This window comes from Trematomus bernacchii, unplaced genomic scaffold, assembly GCF_902827165.1.
Source record: "Trematomus bernacchii unplaced genomic scaffold, fTreBer1.1, whole genome shotgun sequence".
Classification (NCBI taxonomy): domain Eukaryota; kingdom Metazoa; phylum Chordata; class Actinopteri; order Perciformes; family Nototheniidae; genus Trematomus; species Trematomus bernacchii.
In genome coordinates this window covers 8,622,595-8,640,028 of record NW_022987564.1, presented here as the reverse complement: position 1 = coordinate 8,640,028, position 17,434 = coordinate 8,622,595, and the positions used below count along the sequence as shown (strand labels likewise).

At 40.1% G+C, this 17,434-nt stretch overlaps 1 protein-coding gene across 3 annotated transcripts; it reads right to left on the bottom strand.

Moving 5' to 3' along the window:
- Positions 1-1,037: 1,037 nt before the first annotated feature.
- On the bottom strand, positions 1,038-16,616 carry pip4p2 (phosphatidylinositol-4,5-bisphosphate 4-phosphatase 2). 3 transcript variants are annotated; one of them, XM_034124180.1, is made up of 7 exons: positions 16,256-16,606; positions 8,661-8,785; positions 7,546-7,652; positions 7,203-7,326; positions 6,335-6,387; positions 3,397-3,487; positions 1,038-2,481 (listed from the first exon to the last, which is right to left on the bottom strand). In XM_034124180.1, exons 1-7 carry the CDS (start codon positions 16,359-16,361, stop codon positions 2,338-2,340), a joined length of 750 nt encoding a protein of 249 aa, XP_033980071.1. In that variant the 5' UTR covers positions 16,362-16,606; the 3' UTR covers positions 1,038-2,337. The 3 variants fall into 3 exon arrangements, with proteins under 3 accessions (XP_033980071.1, XP_033980070.1, XP_033980073.1); XM_034124179.1 differs by having other exon boundaries at positions 8,661-8,809; positions 16,256-16,596; XM_034124182.1 differs by lacking the exons at positions 1,038-2,481; positions 3,397-3,487; positions 6,335-6,387 and adding an exon at positions 6,590-7,045 and having other exon boundaries at positions 8,661-8,809; positions 16,256-16,616.
- Positions 16,617-17,434: the final 818 nt, after the last annotated feature.

The following is a 17,434-nucleotide window of genomic DNA, read 5'->3' as shown; positions in this document are numbered from 1 at the left end:
ACAGACAGCAGTACTGCAGCTGTAATGCTGCTGTGAATGGTGGTGGCTCTTTAATTGAGCAGGAATTATGACAGATATTAAGTTTGACTAAATGTTTTGCAAACCATGTTTGTCAATATACTTCATTTTATTATAAACCCGGTAATTACATCAAATCTGAAAATATCTTAGACTCCAGCTAGATGCTTTAACCACACAGGTGTTATCGATTATCAGGTTGATTAGAGATGAGGACAGATTGAAGTACAGCTCCTGATTACACACACTATAGATTAATGAAAGGGTGAGTTGTGCCACTCGATCAGATACAGTCAGTAATTGCCCACATAGTCCAAAGAAGAACTCTCATTAGGCAACATAGGTGAAACCCCCTGTGTGTGTGAGCTATGGATGCTCAATCAGTTGACTGGTTACTGAGGTTATTATCAGAAAACGAAGCACCTGTGTTTAATGTACGGTCTCAGTCTGTGTAACTGATGGTTATTACTCCTATAGGGCCTGCGATAAAATAAAAAAGGAAATGGATGGGAATACTTTTATCATGTGAGACACTGTCATCATCACTAAGACTATGTGTACTCTATTGCCTTGTAAAATATTTAAACAGAAATGAATTATTTCCAGTTAAAAATTGGTTTCTCACAAATATTTCTTGCTTTTTTATTAGATTAACTGTGATCAACGTTGTTCATCGCAGCAACAAAAAAATGACTACAAAGAAGCAGGAGTCAGATTACAGATCATTTAAAATCCCAAGAGGGAAGTGTTTAGATAGAAAGATGGTTTTAGTCTATATTAATGAATCCCATTTGATTGAGATCATTTTCACCTGGAAAATTGCTATAACGGTCAGAAAAATCTAATGTAAAGTAAGAGTAAAGAAGTACAAAAAATATACCTGAATTGTAATTGAAAACACTTTTATAAATGACAAGTTTGTAAAAGTGACTTCATCCAATGTGTTTGAACCTTGTGGGTCTTTGGAGGGACTTTAAATTACCAAAGAATCAGAGCCAATGATCACACAGAACAATACAGGCAGTTTTTGCATTTTATTGATAAATTATCATTTTTAAAAAGACCCAAGAGCCATCGTCTCCTTTCACCTTTCACTACAGTTGACCAAGTACTGAATTTGAACTATATACAAAGACATGTTTTAAACATTTTTGTTCTGCTTCATCATCATCATCATATCATCATCATCACATTCAAAACAAGGTTAGAAATCTGAGCAGTGCCCACTGGTCAAGGTCGAGAGAGAGGATGCTGAGTTAGCCTAAAGTGATGCCAGCTAGCACAGAGGTCACCAGAGGTCAGAGAGCGGCGATTATAAAGCGCAGGGAGGAAGAGGGAGGAAGAGGAGGGTTTACATTCTAACTCACAGGCAGACAGAGCAAAGACATCCTACGCTTCAGCTACTTCTTCGGGAACTGAAAAACAAATCAATAACGGAGCATAAACAAGTCAACATGCAAACATGAGTCTCCATTTATGGGATCATTTTTCATTATCGAGAAGGCAACGAAAGTGCAATGAAGTACACCGAACTCCAATAAGAGGGTTATTGCCAAGTGAGTTAAAAGCTGCATGGACAGAAAATTAACACTTTGATATAAAAAAACAACCTCCTGTTGATCTGTTGCTCTTCTTGACTAATACTGGGCAGCACATAGGTTTTTAAGGATTTCATATTAAAATTGATCATGTTTCAGGGTTAAAATCACACAGCAATCCTATGTCAGTGTACACAAGCTAGGTAAATGGTTACAGGACAGTATGGGTATGCAGCTTTCTGTAGATGGAGTTATGAACTAGCAGCAAAACAACACGTACAATTGCATATAATCGTAGTGCAATGGGCAAACTGTTCTTAGGAGGTTGGCTTATTTTGGTCTGGTCAGTAACAAAAGAAAACCAGGGCTGAAAAAGAAAACAGAAGAAGAAAACGGTCCAGAAAGACCAAATCCAACCAGTTTGCTAAACAATCATTTTCAAATAAAATGTTTGGCATTCATCAGGAAAAAACACAGTTTCATTCATGATTCATGATTGTGGATTTTCGCAAAAAACCTGGGCAGGATTTGAGTCTTTGTGGACGAGTAGGAGAACATACGTTTTGTCTGTTCATCGAGTCCAAACTCTCTAAAACATCCCAGACCCCAACAGACGGAAACACATCTCCAACACCATACACATCTTCAAACACACAGTACCATCTACACACTTCTGTCCAGACGCTCTGCAGACACCATCCCCCGCTGAACATGACCGGTTAGAAATCTGAACAACATGAGAAAAAATAAAGGTGGGGTTTGTTCTTCCAGCCGTGCCGCTCTAGGCAAAGCTGTTCTCGGGGTAGCTGACTTTGATAGCGCCCCAGTAGCAGGCTCGTATCAGACAGATGAGACCCAGCAGGTAGGCGAAGGCCCAGGACACGTAGGTGGCGTTGTAGCGGCTCGCAAAGTCCCGAGTACCAACCTGTTAGTGAAGAGGAGGAGAAGAAAGAGGTATTGTTACTGTCAAACCTCAGTCTCTTATATTTGATTAAATTGCACCTCCTACAAAACAACTAATTCAAAGAGAAGTGCACTGGTTAAAGCAGGATAATGTATAATATAAAAAAGAGGTGTGTTTCACTCGTCCAGTGCGTAATACAATGCTGCTTTGATTTGGAGTCAATGGGTCACATGATAGGAAGCTATTGCCATTTGTTTCAAATCTTCAATTGTACACTGCTGAATCTTCATATAAATATTCATATAAAATAGCACGTTCAGTTATAAAGAGGTGTGTCGTATTTGTTAAGTCTAGTTATACAATTTTGCATTGATGTAAAGTAGTTATGTCAGATGATATGGAAGCTATTGAATAAAAACAGTTCTAAAAACAGTTCCTATTTTCAAATATTCATTTGAAAAAGAAGATAGACAAAAAATCCAATAAAGAGAGGTGTGTCCCACTTGTCCAATGCTGTTATACAATGACGCATTCGTTATGGAATCATTAGGCCACATGATATGGGATCATTAGGTCACATGATATGGGATCATTAGGTCACATGATATGGGATCATTAGGTCACATGATATGGGATCATTAGGTCACATGATATGGAAGCTATTGTAGAAATCCAAGATGTTCATATAAAATAGAATATAATCCTAAAATCCAATTAATATTTGTCCACAGTAGTAAATTAATTTGGTGAATGAATCGGCCACATGATATGGAAACTGTAAAGAAATTAGACTTTTTGTGTTGCTCCTTTGTTTGTAACTATCCTGCCTGTTTGATATTTCCTGCTGAATGCCTTCATCGCAAAACACCACATGCTGTTTATGAATCTTAACTTGTGCTATTCAAACAGCACAAACTAGACAAAGGCAGCACTTACCGTTAAACCCACTCCGATGAAAATGCAGATCATTCCTACAGTTATATAAGCACAACAACGCCTCCTAGGGAGCGCACTGCCAACAGAAGATCTGCAGGGAGACATTGAGGGGGAGAAAAATGGTCAGTGTGTCGTCAGAGGGCAGAAAGAAATTCTGAATATATTTTATACAGTTTTATGTTGTGTATGTTCCTCTGAGAAACAACATGGGGATGGCTTTACAGAACATTGGTAACATTTCAGGTACATTTTAAATTCTTAGCATTATTCTATCAAATTTCGCAGTGAAAGAAATCTGTCTTTCTCGTTGTAGCTTACACATGAGAGCGCTGGAGGCCGGTCACATGTGCAGCTCTCAACATCCTGACCCCATAAAACCACATGAACAAATCAAGCACCAGGCTGGCATCAGTTTTTTTTTCATTTTGCTTCAACATTTCTTTGCTTTCCTCCCCCTCTCTGCTCTCACATGCCTCTCATGTGAGGGGACTCAAGCATTCTTCAGGAATAGTTGGTGTTCAGATGGCTTAAGGGGGAGCCTGATCACCTGATTTCTACTACACCTTCTTTAAACGTGAAAACAGTCTTTTTACTCTTTGATCGACTCACTGTTTACAACTGTGCCGCCTGACCATCTCATTTATTTGAGCTGTGACCATATATGGAGCAAACCATTTTTCAAAGAAGGTTTTAAAATATAAGCTATGAAATTGCAAAACAACACTTAATCAGACGAGCTCATTTTATCAAAAGTGCATCACTCTGTGGTTTGGGGATTTCCTTATAAGCATTAAAGCTACATCTTCACATGACTCATGACTTCTTCTGTGACAATGCCGTAAAGGAGATTGAAGGGAGAGAGTAAGAGAACATACAGGAGATAGATAGAGAGCAAAGAAAATGGAAACAGACACTGAGGTGAACAATAGAAATGGAAACTCAAGAAAGACATACTGTTAAGGTCTCTAAAATAAATTATTAAAATGATTATAGGCGGAATACAACGTCTATTGACTGTTTAATCGCTCATCAAAGTTGATTTAATAAAATACACCTCATCAATACTCATGACTTTTAACTGCTGGACTGAGTGGTGTTTCCGGTAAGGACACAGAAACTTCTGGTTTATGTTGAAGTCTCTCTGACAATTGCTGCTTCCTCACCGCAGCAATATATTGAATGACTTTTGAATTTGCACGTGCATAACACAAGTTACTCATACTACGGAGATAAAGATAGGAATGTATGAACAGAGAAAAAGACCGGAGAGATATTGTCAAAATCTAAAATAAAACTCTAGAAAAGATGGCAAAAGAGCGTAAAAGAGGAACAGAAAAAGAGATGGAGAACTAAGACACAGAGATAGAGGAAATACTGCAGCTTATTAGTTTTCTCAGCCAGTCCATATCCTCACTTTCAGACACACCTGTTGACACCCTAACCCTAACCCTAACCCTAACCCTAACCCTATGCGTATTCAAAAAAGTGTTCCGTTCACATGCATTCGTTTCATTTAACGTGTCTGTTCAAACGAGACCGCTGGAAACGCTGTAGTACATATGCCGGGACTGTAAGTGGCGCTGTAACTTCCGCCACAAAATACACCAAAAGCAGTGAAGAAGACTCCGCAGCAGCCCCGCAGCAATGTTGCCATGGCTACCCTTCTGTTTACGCCCCGCCGTGGATTTAGCAACATGTAGTTCATGTAATTCTCCATGTCCACTTGTTGCTGATGGTTGTGGTAGAGGAGCTGTAGATTTTTGCACTAATATCTGTAGCATGGTCAGTAGCAGTAGCACTAGCAGTAGCTACTGACAGGAGGAGGAGCATGTCTCCGTGGAGAGGACTCGCTTAGAGAGATATTCTCTACAAACACCGGGTGAGATCCTCCTTTGTCAATATAATGGATCAATGCATGAAATCTGACTCTGTTTATTTTGTTTAAGGAGTATATTGGGCGTTAACAATTCTGGTTTGCCTTTTATAATATTATTTCATTCAAGAACCCCTTGTGCGTTTAATTAACACAGCCATGCTACAGCAGTGAGCAGGAGAGGTGGGGAGAGGTGGAGCTATCGTTATTTTTTCAGGAAATATTCGTATCGAGGTGATTACACGGACTCGGTTGACCCCCCAGAGCGTTTCGTTTGCAAATCTATCCACCTTGGGACCCGTTATTGTTTGTGGGGTCAGTTTCTATCGGCCTCGTGTAAATAATAGGGCTATACGCACGCGAAACTATGCAGATACAAGCAGTTTTCTCCTCGTGTAAACGGCGCCTAAGGGCCAGACTCTAAATCCTGTCACACGTCTGGATTAGCCTCCATCACCTCCCCTCTCCTTCCAACAACTACAATTCAAGACCTATAAAGCTTGGCTTCCATAAAGTGAGAGCCTGGATACTTCTCCAGCAATGAGGGTTGAAAGTTAAATGCATTTAAATCCAAGTTGTATCATACTAAAACACAAACATACACAACAGATGCATTTTGTGCATATGTGTAATGTTGCATTTGGATCCCATTTTCTTCAAAGAATTTAAACCAACATCAGAATTTAACCATTTTAAAAACCATGTTTACTGTTTGAGAGAATATCTGATTTGATTTTCAAGCAATGGCTTACATTCATTTGTGTAAAATATCATAACTAAAATGCATATTCTTGACACTTCTTTCAACTCCACAGTGAACATCCAAGTCTGCATTTACATTTGTTAAAAGGTACATTCTAACTATGACACAAACTATTTAAGTCAGTCTTTAACTGACAATAAACTAACATTTTTAAAATCTGCTACAGTAAATGACTCATGATATCAATAAATGAAACCAAAACCACCAGCTGCCTCCAACAAGAAATAATCGTTCAAAAAGTCAAACAATTTCTGTGATTATAATTTCATCCTTTGAGTGAAATAAAGGTTTGATCGACTCACATTTTTTTGCAGTGGGGACACTTGGCTAGCGTGTTAAACCGAAGCTCCATCCACTGTGAGGAAACAGAAGAAAACTTGTATTTACATTACAGGAGCATCCAAACAGGCACAGAAGAACACCGAAATGCAAAGACACTATAATCCGACTCTACTTTTAGAAGAATCAACACAAGACCTACTGGGAATGATTTTACATGATCAGTTAGGATGGTTTGCAACTTTATAAATATTTTTAAGAGAAAATATCAGCAGGTTGACTAAATTATCATCTATAATTATTATAATATTATATTAGTTGTCTCAACTATTAGAGTTTTGATGTAAAGAAGTAGTATTAGGGAAATGTTCATCCCATCACAGATCAGCATAATTTAAGATCCTAGTATTGACACAAGTATAACATGTGACTTTTGACATCTGGCTTCAGAGGAGGAATAAACAATTCAATAGAAATTCAGGCTAAATTATGTTTGATTTAATCCAATTCTGTGACCTTAAACTCAAATTCAACTGTTCAATTTCTTTAAAGCCAGATGTTCATAAGTCTTATTACATCGGTGTAAAACGGCTGCTGATTGAACTGGAGCAGGTTAGGCTGTTGTTAATATGTCCTCCAGTATGACCAGCTTTCTCAACCTGTTGTTGTACTGGAGGAGAGCCGTCGCTGGGAAGGCTAGACATTGGCTGGGAGGTGGCGGCGTCCTCACTGCCCTACAGACGCCACAACACACGTTAAGAGAATCCCCTATTTCCCTCCCCAAATACTGAATACACTGTGGTTTGGCTCTGAAGATTAAACAACAATGAAGTAACACTATTCCACCAGAACAAAACTGTGATTGATTAGATTGTGTTGGTGGGTACGTACAAGAAAGGTGTGGCCACAGTGACCGCAGATCACCCTCATCCCCTCGGGCTGGACGGGCAGCGCCGGCTGGGCGGGCTGCTCCTCCGGGATGACCATCACCGGGCTCAGGTTGATGATGCGTCTGCTGTCGGAGGAACAGGGGGAAACACAAGCTTGTGATTACAACCAATCCAAAAGGGATTTTTAATGCAATTTTTGTCTAAATGCTCTTAATGTCTGTTGTAAAGCTCTTTGGATTACCGTGTCTTGATTTGCCTTTATAAAACTTAAAACGTACCCGGGGCCAACACTGTGTCCGAACATCATATTTAGCTTTGACTGAAGTTGACTGAATGCTGCCTACCAGTTTGGTCGAGGACATCCTATCCTCCTGGACGTGTCTTTACAGATGAGCAGGCAGTTACAGGGACACCTCACATATTTCTTCCCTGTTGGGGGGTTCTTGATGGGCTGGAAGGAAAAGTATCAAAATCAGTTTAGTATAAAACACAAAAACAAGGCAATAAAACAGGATAACAGTTTAAAAACACTGATGTGAAAACAAAAGAGACCCTCAAAGTTGTACATTTCTGCAAAATCAATAGCTTTGCTTTTAACCTATCAATTCTATAGGTTTGCCCGTTGTCTTCAAATGTCAATATGATCCCGTAAGACATGCTGTATATCAGTGTTTTTTCTAAAACCTCTGTATTCAATTTTCTGTGGTGTTTGTGTTCACATACTCTACATTGTGCTGTCCAATGGCACAAGGTGTTACTTGTGTTACTATAATAAAGTGTACTCATGTATCAGAACCAGGGATTTTCATGTGAAAAAAGGACAAAACATACCTAAACGAATTAGCATACTCAAACGCCATGCACACATTTAGCTGGATTTAAATGAGGGTTCTTTAGATTTATTTCTGCAGTGTGTGGTGAACCTGAGCTGAATTGAATGAAGCCAATCAGTATTTATTGTGTACTGTTTTATTCCAAGGTAATACCATACGGGTGGGTTGATGTATAAGCACCACAAATATCAGCCAGTGGAAATGTGGTATTGATGACAGCCGTTCATCCTCCTCTCTGCCTCCACTGACAGCTCCATTAAAGCTCTCAGCCAGACTCATTCAAGTCAAATGTTGCACCTATCACTGCACTGACTGAGCGATGTGAAGATGTCTACATCAACATCAGTAAGCAGGATATTGTCAAGATCAGAAAACAGCATCCTAGGCAAATTGTTTCTTTTTTAATATATGTAATTGTCAATCTTGCAAAAATGATGCTTTGAGTGATTCCATTTCAGAAGAGATAAACAGTAAATGGATTGTAATGGGGAGGAGAGGAGAGCAGCGATAAACAGCTCAAATAAAACTGAAGACTTAATGTCTTTATTCGACCTGACAGATGAACTGTAACGACTCAACACCAACAATCATTAAAGCTGTCACCGCGCTCGATGGCCTCCACTTACTGTAGCTTCGTTGCAGACCGTGCACTTGACCACGTGCTGATGCAGCTTCCCATCCAGGTTGATGAGGGACTGGCAGATGCGGCAGTTGATGACGGGAACACCGCCGGCGTCCGGGCTGGCGATGGCTGTGTAGGGAGGAGGTAGTTCGGCTTTGAGAAGGAGGAGGAGAAGGGCAAAGCACACAACACACGGCCAGCTGTTAATCGCATGCATCGATAAAACTTCAAATCAACAAACAGAAAGTATCGCAGGAGGTTAGATTTACACAATGACTACATTCAAAATATGGCATAGGTTGATAAAGGACACAAGATGCAAATGAAAGCTGTGCGAAGAGAAATTCGACAATGCTCTCCAAAAGTCCAAAAGCTTTGCATGTGTGTAAAAACATTTTATATAGAGCTGGAGCATTAATCAATTAGAAGATCAAAAGAAAATGAACTATGTTTGAACATCTAAATTGATAGTTGAAATACCCTTAAAGGCCCCAGCTTCTAAAATATGTGATTTGCTTTTTTACTGTTCAGAATAACCGATTTGGATATTATCTTTAGCTAATTTCATAATAAGCTAATAATTAATATTACAATATAAATTGCAAATACAAACATCTTTTGCCTCCCAAAATAACTTATAGGCTGTTGTCTATAAGTTAAAAAAATTGTTTTAAATGATTTGCCTCTCAATATCTACTATTCAACTATTAGTAACTATTAAACTAAGTGTATGGTAGGCAGCAGGGAACATGCTGTCTGTAAACCCACGACAGGCGGGTGACTCTTCTCTCTGTCAAGGGCCGAGCACCACCCAGTATGTTTAAGAAAGTAACAATGGGCCCTATTAGATAAAGAAGTTGTGGATGTAAAACTCACTCTCTACCAAGCTGCAGACAAAGTTACTATATAACATTAAAGCTGGTCTTCTTATTGTGAGGTTGTGGCCTTTTGAGAATCAATGAAGCTGTTGTACACTACAATTTCAGTGATTTTTAAAGCTATACATAATGCAATTTATATGGATGGGAATTAATACTTCATGTCCTAAAATGTAACATGTAAAGAAACATGTTCAAATGTACTATCAGCCATATTTCAATGACATTGGGCCTTATAGGCTAGTAAATGGTGTTGTATCAGTTAAATTAAATGTCTCTGCTAATGAGGCTAACAAGCTCCTTACTGGTTTGGCTTAGAAAGAAAAGCCAGTGCTATGTTAGGTGTTCATGGTCCATACGTGTAATCAACATGATTAAATGTCCAGACTTAAAAATGTTCTCCTACAGTCTGAAAGAACTACTGTGAACTAACAAATAACTACAGTAGCCATTAAAACGAACTCTGCACCGTTTAATCCCACATTAACCTTTTGTTGTTAGTCTGCATTCCACATGTTTTTCTGGGTTTTAATACACTAAATGCATAGTTTTGCACCAGTCAGTACCTTTACTACTACAGTAGTATTCAAGCTTACTTTACAATCTGCGTGATACTTAAAAATGTGTGTCTGCAGTTATTCAATCTACTTACATTTGTTGAATGTGTACCTAAAGTCCAGATTTACTGCACAGCTCTGGAGGTGATGGGATTCTGATTATCTTTCACTTGTCAAGACTCTTTCAAACAAAAATGTCAGAAAAATCACCAGATTAGAGCCTCAGATGCAAAAAGCTTTAGTTTTCTTGTCTTTTATGAAAATTAATTGCTGAACACTTAAGGGTATTTAACTGTTTTTTTCAGAAAATTCCAATTTGCCAATCTTGGTTAAGTGTTTCTGTCATGTCTGCCATTTTATACGCAACACAATTATTTAATTGATTAAAAAAATGATCAACAGTTTAATCAATAATGGAAATAATTATCGATATAGACATAACCAAGTCTACCGACCAAACACAAAGGAGGCCTCTAATAAAACCAATGACCCATTTCCTTCACTCTGAATGAGATAATGGGACAAGTCAACAGGTAAATGAGGTTGGCTGTGAGATTCAGAGACACTGAACAGTGGACACCACAGGGACAGATGGGACATCCCGTCTACAATCGGGTAACCGTCACTAGAAATACAACCAAAGCCTGCCAAACACTGGACACTCCTACTGTCCACCGGCAGCACATAGTGATCCCTTTTCTCCCAAGCAGAGTTAATCCTAAATATACCAACAGTGCACCGGAAGTGCAATGCAGACTGTACTCTCTTAGCATAAATAATTCTATAACATTATAAAATAAAATCCTAAACCTGGTTTTGAGCACATTCAGCACTTCTCTCTGCCTCACTCTGAGAAGAGGCCTGTCTCATCTCGCTTCTCTCCCCTTACTGTGAAGGCGTCCTAATGCATGTCTGAAACTGAATCTAGAAGCTATAGGTTTCACCGGCTGTCCTCAGAGCCAGAAGTAAGATGAGAAGGCGCTTCACTACAACCAGCAGCACAACAACATACAGCCGCCAACACATCCTGCCAGCTGGTGCCATCACTGACACACGTGTTGTTCAAAGTGGAGAATCACTCCCTAAGAAGCCAGTGCGCAGACTCAAGCTGATGTGTTTTCTGTTTCTATATCTCTGTATGTTCAATATTCTTATTACACTTCGTACTGGGACATTTTTCAAAGCCCTTGGACAATGTTTGTGCACATTCATTTAAAATTCTTCTTCTCGCCTACAAAGCCCTTAATGGGCAGGCACCATCTTACCTTAAAGTGGACCTATCATGCTATATTTAAATGATATATTGTAGGGCCATACCTATATAAGGTATATTTATACGTTTCTGTTTTCAAAATACCAAACAGATCATGTATTTTAGCCATGCCTCATTTCGCTCCATGTGCTTTTGCTGTCTACGGGGCTGATTCTGTGAGACCACGGCCCCCTGCAGGAGAGGGTAGCCGTGCTCTGATCAAGTCAAGAGGGGGAGAAAAAAAGATCTCCGTCCTCCGTGTTTTATTATATTGTTATAGGCCTATAGAGTCGTTATTCATTTGTTTTAAAGCTCAATAAATAACAAAGAAGACCTTTGACCGGCACTTTTCTAATTTTGTCCGGAAGATTTCAACTTTAACGGACATCTTGACCGGCGAAAGAAACTGAAACTGAAACTCTGCCGCACGGTCCCCTCGTTCCTTGGAAGAGGCGGAGAGGTGGGTGTTTGTCATCTGCTGGTGGACTAACCGGAGAGAATTACAGTGCTTGCCTCGACGGGGAGGGATTGCATTGAATTAAAGCAGCGGGAGCAAACGCTTGCCTCGGGGAGGGAGAAAAAAAGCCACAGCGGAGAATAAACAGAAGGGTAACCATGGTAACTATGGGCGGGAAGTCTTCTTCACTGCTTTTGTGGCAGACTACAGCGCCACTTACAGGCCTGGCATATGTACTACAGCGTCTCCAGCGCTTTCGAGCGGCAATGGCCGGCCGTGGCCCAACCCCACATTCCCCTGATAGGTGGAGAGTTGGCCCAATAGCCGTAGCGCCACTTCTGTGACGTCATAGAAGTGTTCAAATCTGGATCAGTTTTGATCAGATCCGTTGCAGCCCCTTTTTTAGAGATTTGAGTATGGAGGAAAATAGAGAGGGTTGTGTTTTCTGACACTTGGTGAGTTCCCTGGAACACCGGGGACACATATTCATGTATAGAAGACGTACAAAAGTGCATTTTGCATGATAGGTCCCCTTTAAAGAACTCATTATACCCTACTGTCCAACTAGGGCATTGCGTTCCAAGAATGCACAGTTGTTGGTTGTCTAGAGTCTCTAAAAGTACAATGGGAGCCAGAGCCTTTTCTTATCAAGCTCCACTTTTGTGGAATCAGCTTCCAGTTTGTGTTCGGGCGGCAGACAGCCTATCCGTTTTTAAGAGTACGCTTAAGACCTTCCTTTTTGATAAAGCTTATAGTTGATAAAAGAATCTAAAAAGAGTGCATTGACGTAGACACGTTGGGCCTCTTCACCTATACATTTTAGTTCTTACTCTTTTTCCTTACTGATGGTATGTAATTTGGTTGTGTGTAGACGGTGGAAGCAGGGAGAGGCATATACGTGCCTTGATCCCTGCCGAGTCGACGCACAACTGTTGATTGGTGTCAGTGCCAGAAACACTTTTTAGGAGCAATGCGCTCATGGTATAGATGTGGCGCATATATCTTAATTCCTACTCTTTTCCCTAACCCTTGCAGGGCATGTACACGTTGTGCCTCTCCACCTCTGTTCCTTACTTGCTACCCCTTTCCCTCAACCTATCCTAAGGGAGTCCATGTACGTAGACACGTTAGTTTAGCTGCTATAGGCTTAGACTGTCGGAGGACACCTTACTTCTTCCTTCTGTCTGTCTGTACCTGTGTACTCTCATGTTCCGAATATCCCAGCTTCCCCCAAATGTCTTTTTGGTGTCTATCTACGCCGGGATCCTGAGTCGTGGCTGATCCTGTTGCTGCGGTCCTGTGTCCTGGATCCTCTATCCTGAGTTCTGGATTTGAGTCCTGGACTTCGAGTCGTGGCTGAACCTGTCTCTGCGGTCCTGCCTGACTCTCATCATACTACTTCCCTGATGGCTCCCACAGGATTGTTGACATCCTTGTGGATTCATCTTCTTATTATAGACACATGCATTTCCAAACTTTTGGTCTACCTATGCTGTAAAATGTATTATCTCTTCGACTTACACACGGCATCTATTGCACGTCTGTCCGTCCTGGGAGAGGGATCCCTCCTCTGTTGCTCTCCCTGAGGTTTCTCCCATTTTCCCCTTTAAACTGTGGGGTTTTTCCTTTTTTGGACGTTTTTCCTTGTACGATGTGAGGGTCTAAGGACAGAGGGTGTCGTATTGTCATACTGATATTCTGTACAAACTGTGAAGTCCACTGAGACAAATGTAATATTTGTGATATTGGGCTATATAAATAAACATTGATTGATTGATTGATTGATTGATTGATTGATTGAATGATTAATACACAAAAGTTCCACTAATAAGATTGCAGTGCTCATTTTATTTCAGGAAGATTGTACATTAAGTATGGATATTATCACCAAAGGAAATTCTGCCTTAACCAGATGTATGCTAAAAGTCGGCAATAAATCAGATACGATTTCTTGCTTTTGTTCATGTGGCATGAAAAAAATCTCTTTAAGGTCAACGGATAAGGCTCTATATTGTTTTAAACAAATCCCATAAAGTTTAAAACAAATAAGGAATGTGTCCTTCACAGCACTTTATGTCTCACTCAGCCCATCAGTTCCTACTAAAGACTTATATCACTGAGATTCCTTTAACAGCCCTGTAGTTTCTAGCAAATGGTTCTCAAACAGGAATAAATGTGTATTTGTTTGGAACTAGTTGCGGAATAATACATATAATATATACAGTATACAATACATATATGTGTTATCATGATGTAGATGACGCCATAAAACTTAATTGTATTCATAATAAGACAAATTTGTATTATGTTAACCTTTATACTGGTTTTTTTCATGCATTATAATATATAGCAAACCCCTGACTGGACATATACGGTTCTAGCTAAACAAACAAAACTCTTTGAAATCAATGAATTGTTGGTTTTGGTCCATTCACAGGATTTGTTGACAATAAAAATCTAAAAGATCACCAGACTCATTCTTCACAGTTACACTGGATCCCCAGCACTTCACAAACTGTAGAGAAATGTTGCTGATTGTTGACTCCACCTTAGAATAACTTTGCTACCATCTCTGGTTTAAAACATTGGATCAAGTTTGTATTTTAACATATTTTGTCTATGTCAGAAAAGCATTGCCTTCGAGTGAAAGTTAAGATGAAGGATCCACTTAATACTGTCAATGCTACTGCCTTTTGTTGCACTACATTTAATCTGCCATTCCACCAAAAAAACGTCAAGCAGGAGGCAACAAATCAAGCTCAATGTCGATCAAACCATTCAGACGCAGCCAAGGTCGTTGGTCTCCGGCCGCCTCTCACCTCCACCACCACCACCACACTGTGAGCACAGCAAACAGTGGATCTCTGATACAGCTACTAACCACTGATGGTGGACAACTGTTCATCAGGTAAAGGCCTTATAATTCTTCAGTGTAAGAATGTGAAGAAATTCAGGAAATCAATACAGCAGAGATTGCAGTCACTTTCATAAATATCACATTTTACTAACTCCTCATCACATCTTAAATGCACTGTGTTTCTTCGCATCTTATAAGCTTATTAGTCAACATCTGAGTCATTGTTTCAGTGACAAGCTCAGTTTTGGCTTCTTTGACTCTAATTAATCCAGTTTACAAATAGTCTGATAGAGGAATGTACTCCAGCAGACCCAGTGAAAGCAGAATTAGCCATAATCCAGACTGTAAAGAGGAAATGAGCAGAAACTAGGCCATGTAATATACTGACATTCATTTAGCCTTTCGCTCAGTCAGTGCTGTAACATTCAAACAGGCGCTGAGTTCACCGGTTACAGTCCAGCATTAAAGTCTTTATGAATAATCCGGTGGTGAAATATGAATCTGCAAGATTAGGATGTTTATTTTTCAACATCATTGTGTTTGCTTGATATAAGCGGATAGTCTTGAAATGTCCAGCAAAGAGTATTACAAGTTCAATGAATCCATTCATTTGCAGCAAGAAAAACCATGTGTTGTGCCAAAGCAAAGAAATGTTGTTTGTTCACAGTGTCTGGAGGTGAATTTACGTAAAACAAAACATAATCCTTTGATATGAGAGTCGAATATGGATGTATTTATAAGAATTAGGGAACTTTTATCAAGAAAATCCTTCAGCAAAAATAAATAGCATGTCATCATGTATGTCTTATGTTTCAACCCTAACCCTTCAATTCAGAATCAGACTAAAATCAGTTGAGAGCCCAGTCCTGACCAAGGCTTTTCTCGACTAAGTGGACTGAAGATTGATGAGCTGTTACTCTCTTTCAGCCCTACATGCATTATGGTGCTGTAACCTACATTCAGCTGTTTACTAAGCAAAAAGTGGACACTTTGTCGGTGTCCTGGTTGAACATGCACATGGTTTGTACTGTAGTCAAGATGCAATGCTAGAATCAAACAGTCTTTCTCAGATCAAGGCAAATATTATCTGTTTACAATCCAGTCTCCATGCAAATGAGCAAACTGACAGCTAGATTTAACAAAATGACATTTAAATCATGCCGTGCAGTGGGTGTTGTGCCTCCAAGAATGACACATCTGGGCTTTTTGTTGATTTGCAGCTGGGACAAAAGGCTGCTAGGCTGCATTCTGCAGTGGGTCATTCCTCCCCCCGTCCATCAACAACATAAAGCCCACATCCACTCAGAACTCACAGAGCCACATCATGACTCAGATTTTGTCGGTTAAGACCCAAAACGTTACAGGCCCCAGTGAATCGTGATGTGAGTATTTCTGCAGTAAAAACATAGCTTGCTGTTATTGTAGGCCCCTCTTCCCTAACCCACTGCTCCAGTTCTCACAGTGCTAGCTCCACCTTTTTCTCAGCTGTCGATGGAGTGCCCTTGCCTTGCATTGCACTGCTGCAGTTTTTATTTACGCAAACTCGATACGCCCAAATATGATTCAGCATTCACGCTGTGTACATGTCGTGTGTTTACCTCGGGGACTTGAATCCTGCAGGTACGGGGGAGCAATGGGGGTCGCGTTCTCGGAGTTGGGACCCGACAGCAGCGGAGATCGCTCGTCCATGCCGTCGGAGGCCATGATGTTAACCGAAAGAAATAACGGTGAGAGACGGCGGAAGGCTGCACCGGGTCTGCACTCAAGTCGGTGAGCAGCCAGCGGCGGGTTGTTGCTGCCGAGTCGCTCCGGTCCAGCAGCCCGGTGACGGCAGCCTGGAGGAGGGAGGAGCCTCTCGGTGGTCCCCGCCCCTCACTGACATGACCCGGGGCATGGGCAGAGCTCCTAAACCCTGAACATGGATCTAACTACTAAACCCATCATGCACTGTGATGGAATTTTGTGAGAACATTATGTCCACGAATGTTATCAAATGTAACGATATTATTGGCTGTACATGTGCACATAATTATTTAGATTGTAGTCAATGTTTTCACTAATAACCATATAAAAGGTCCTGCTTGAATTTCAACAGATCAATTTCATTTAAATGATGGAAGGACACAGCTGTATTAATCAATAAAGAAGCAATTCTCGGTGTTGGCCACTAGATGTCACTGTAAGATTACTTCTGTTCTGTCCATCCGTGTTTAGACCATAATGTATTATTTAGGCCAAACTTTATGACTGGTGATTCCTCAACACGAAGCCGTGTTCACTTACCAGTTTGATAGAGTTATTAGAAATGTAACTAGTTTATCTCACTTCAGCTGTGTAGCCTACTGTAGAAAACTGGATTTCCAATTAGATCATGACTCTCTGGCTAAAGGGCTACGTTACTTGTAGCTCAAGAAACATTGTGTTTGCTCAAAGACACAGCAAATGTATAGGCAGGGATTAATATGACAACGAGGCCTGGAGGCATTTTGATTCCAATTTCTTAACTGGAAAAAATATGGATCAAGTTCATAAAAGACACTTCTCGAGCCTATTGACGCTCTTTCACCAGTTAGGAAAGCTCCTTTATGATAGCTGATTCTTGCATTCACTTATCTACAACATCTTTTGCATGTCTTTCCATACATAAAGAGGTTCCCTCATTCTAAATTAAAAAAATTATGTTTTTTCTTTAACTCAAGGAGTCTTAAAATAGTAGTATGTGTTTTACAGCCTGTAAAGCCCTCCATGGAAAATATTTGAGTTGTGAAAATAAATAG

Bases quoted from the DNA above. Each gene is read 5' to 3' on its own strand.
- pip4p2 (XM_034124179.1), bottom strand. From the start codon at position 16,361: ATGGCCTCCGACGGCATGGACGAGCGATCTCCGCTGCTGTCGGGTCCC. The intron at 7,327-7,545 runs GTAGGCAGCATT...TTCCTCCGACAG, and splicing joins GGATGTCCTCGACCAAACTG to CAGACGCATCATCAACCTGA. The intron at 6,388-7,202 runs GTACGTACCCAC...GTTTCCTCACAG, and splicing joins ACTGTGGCCACACCTTTCTT to TGGATGGAGCTTCGGTTTAA.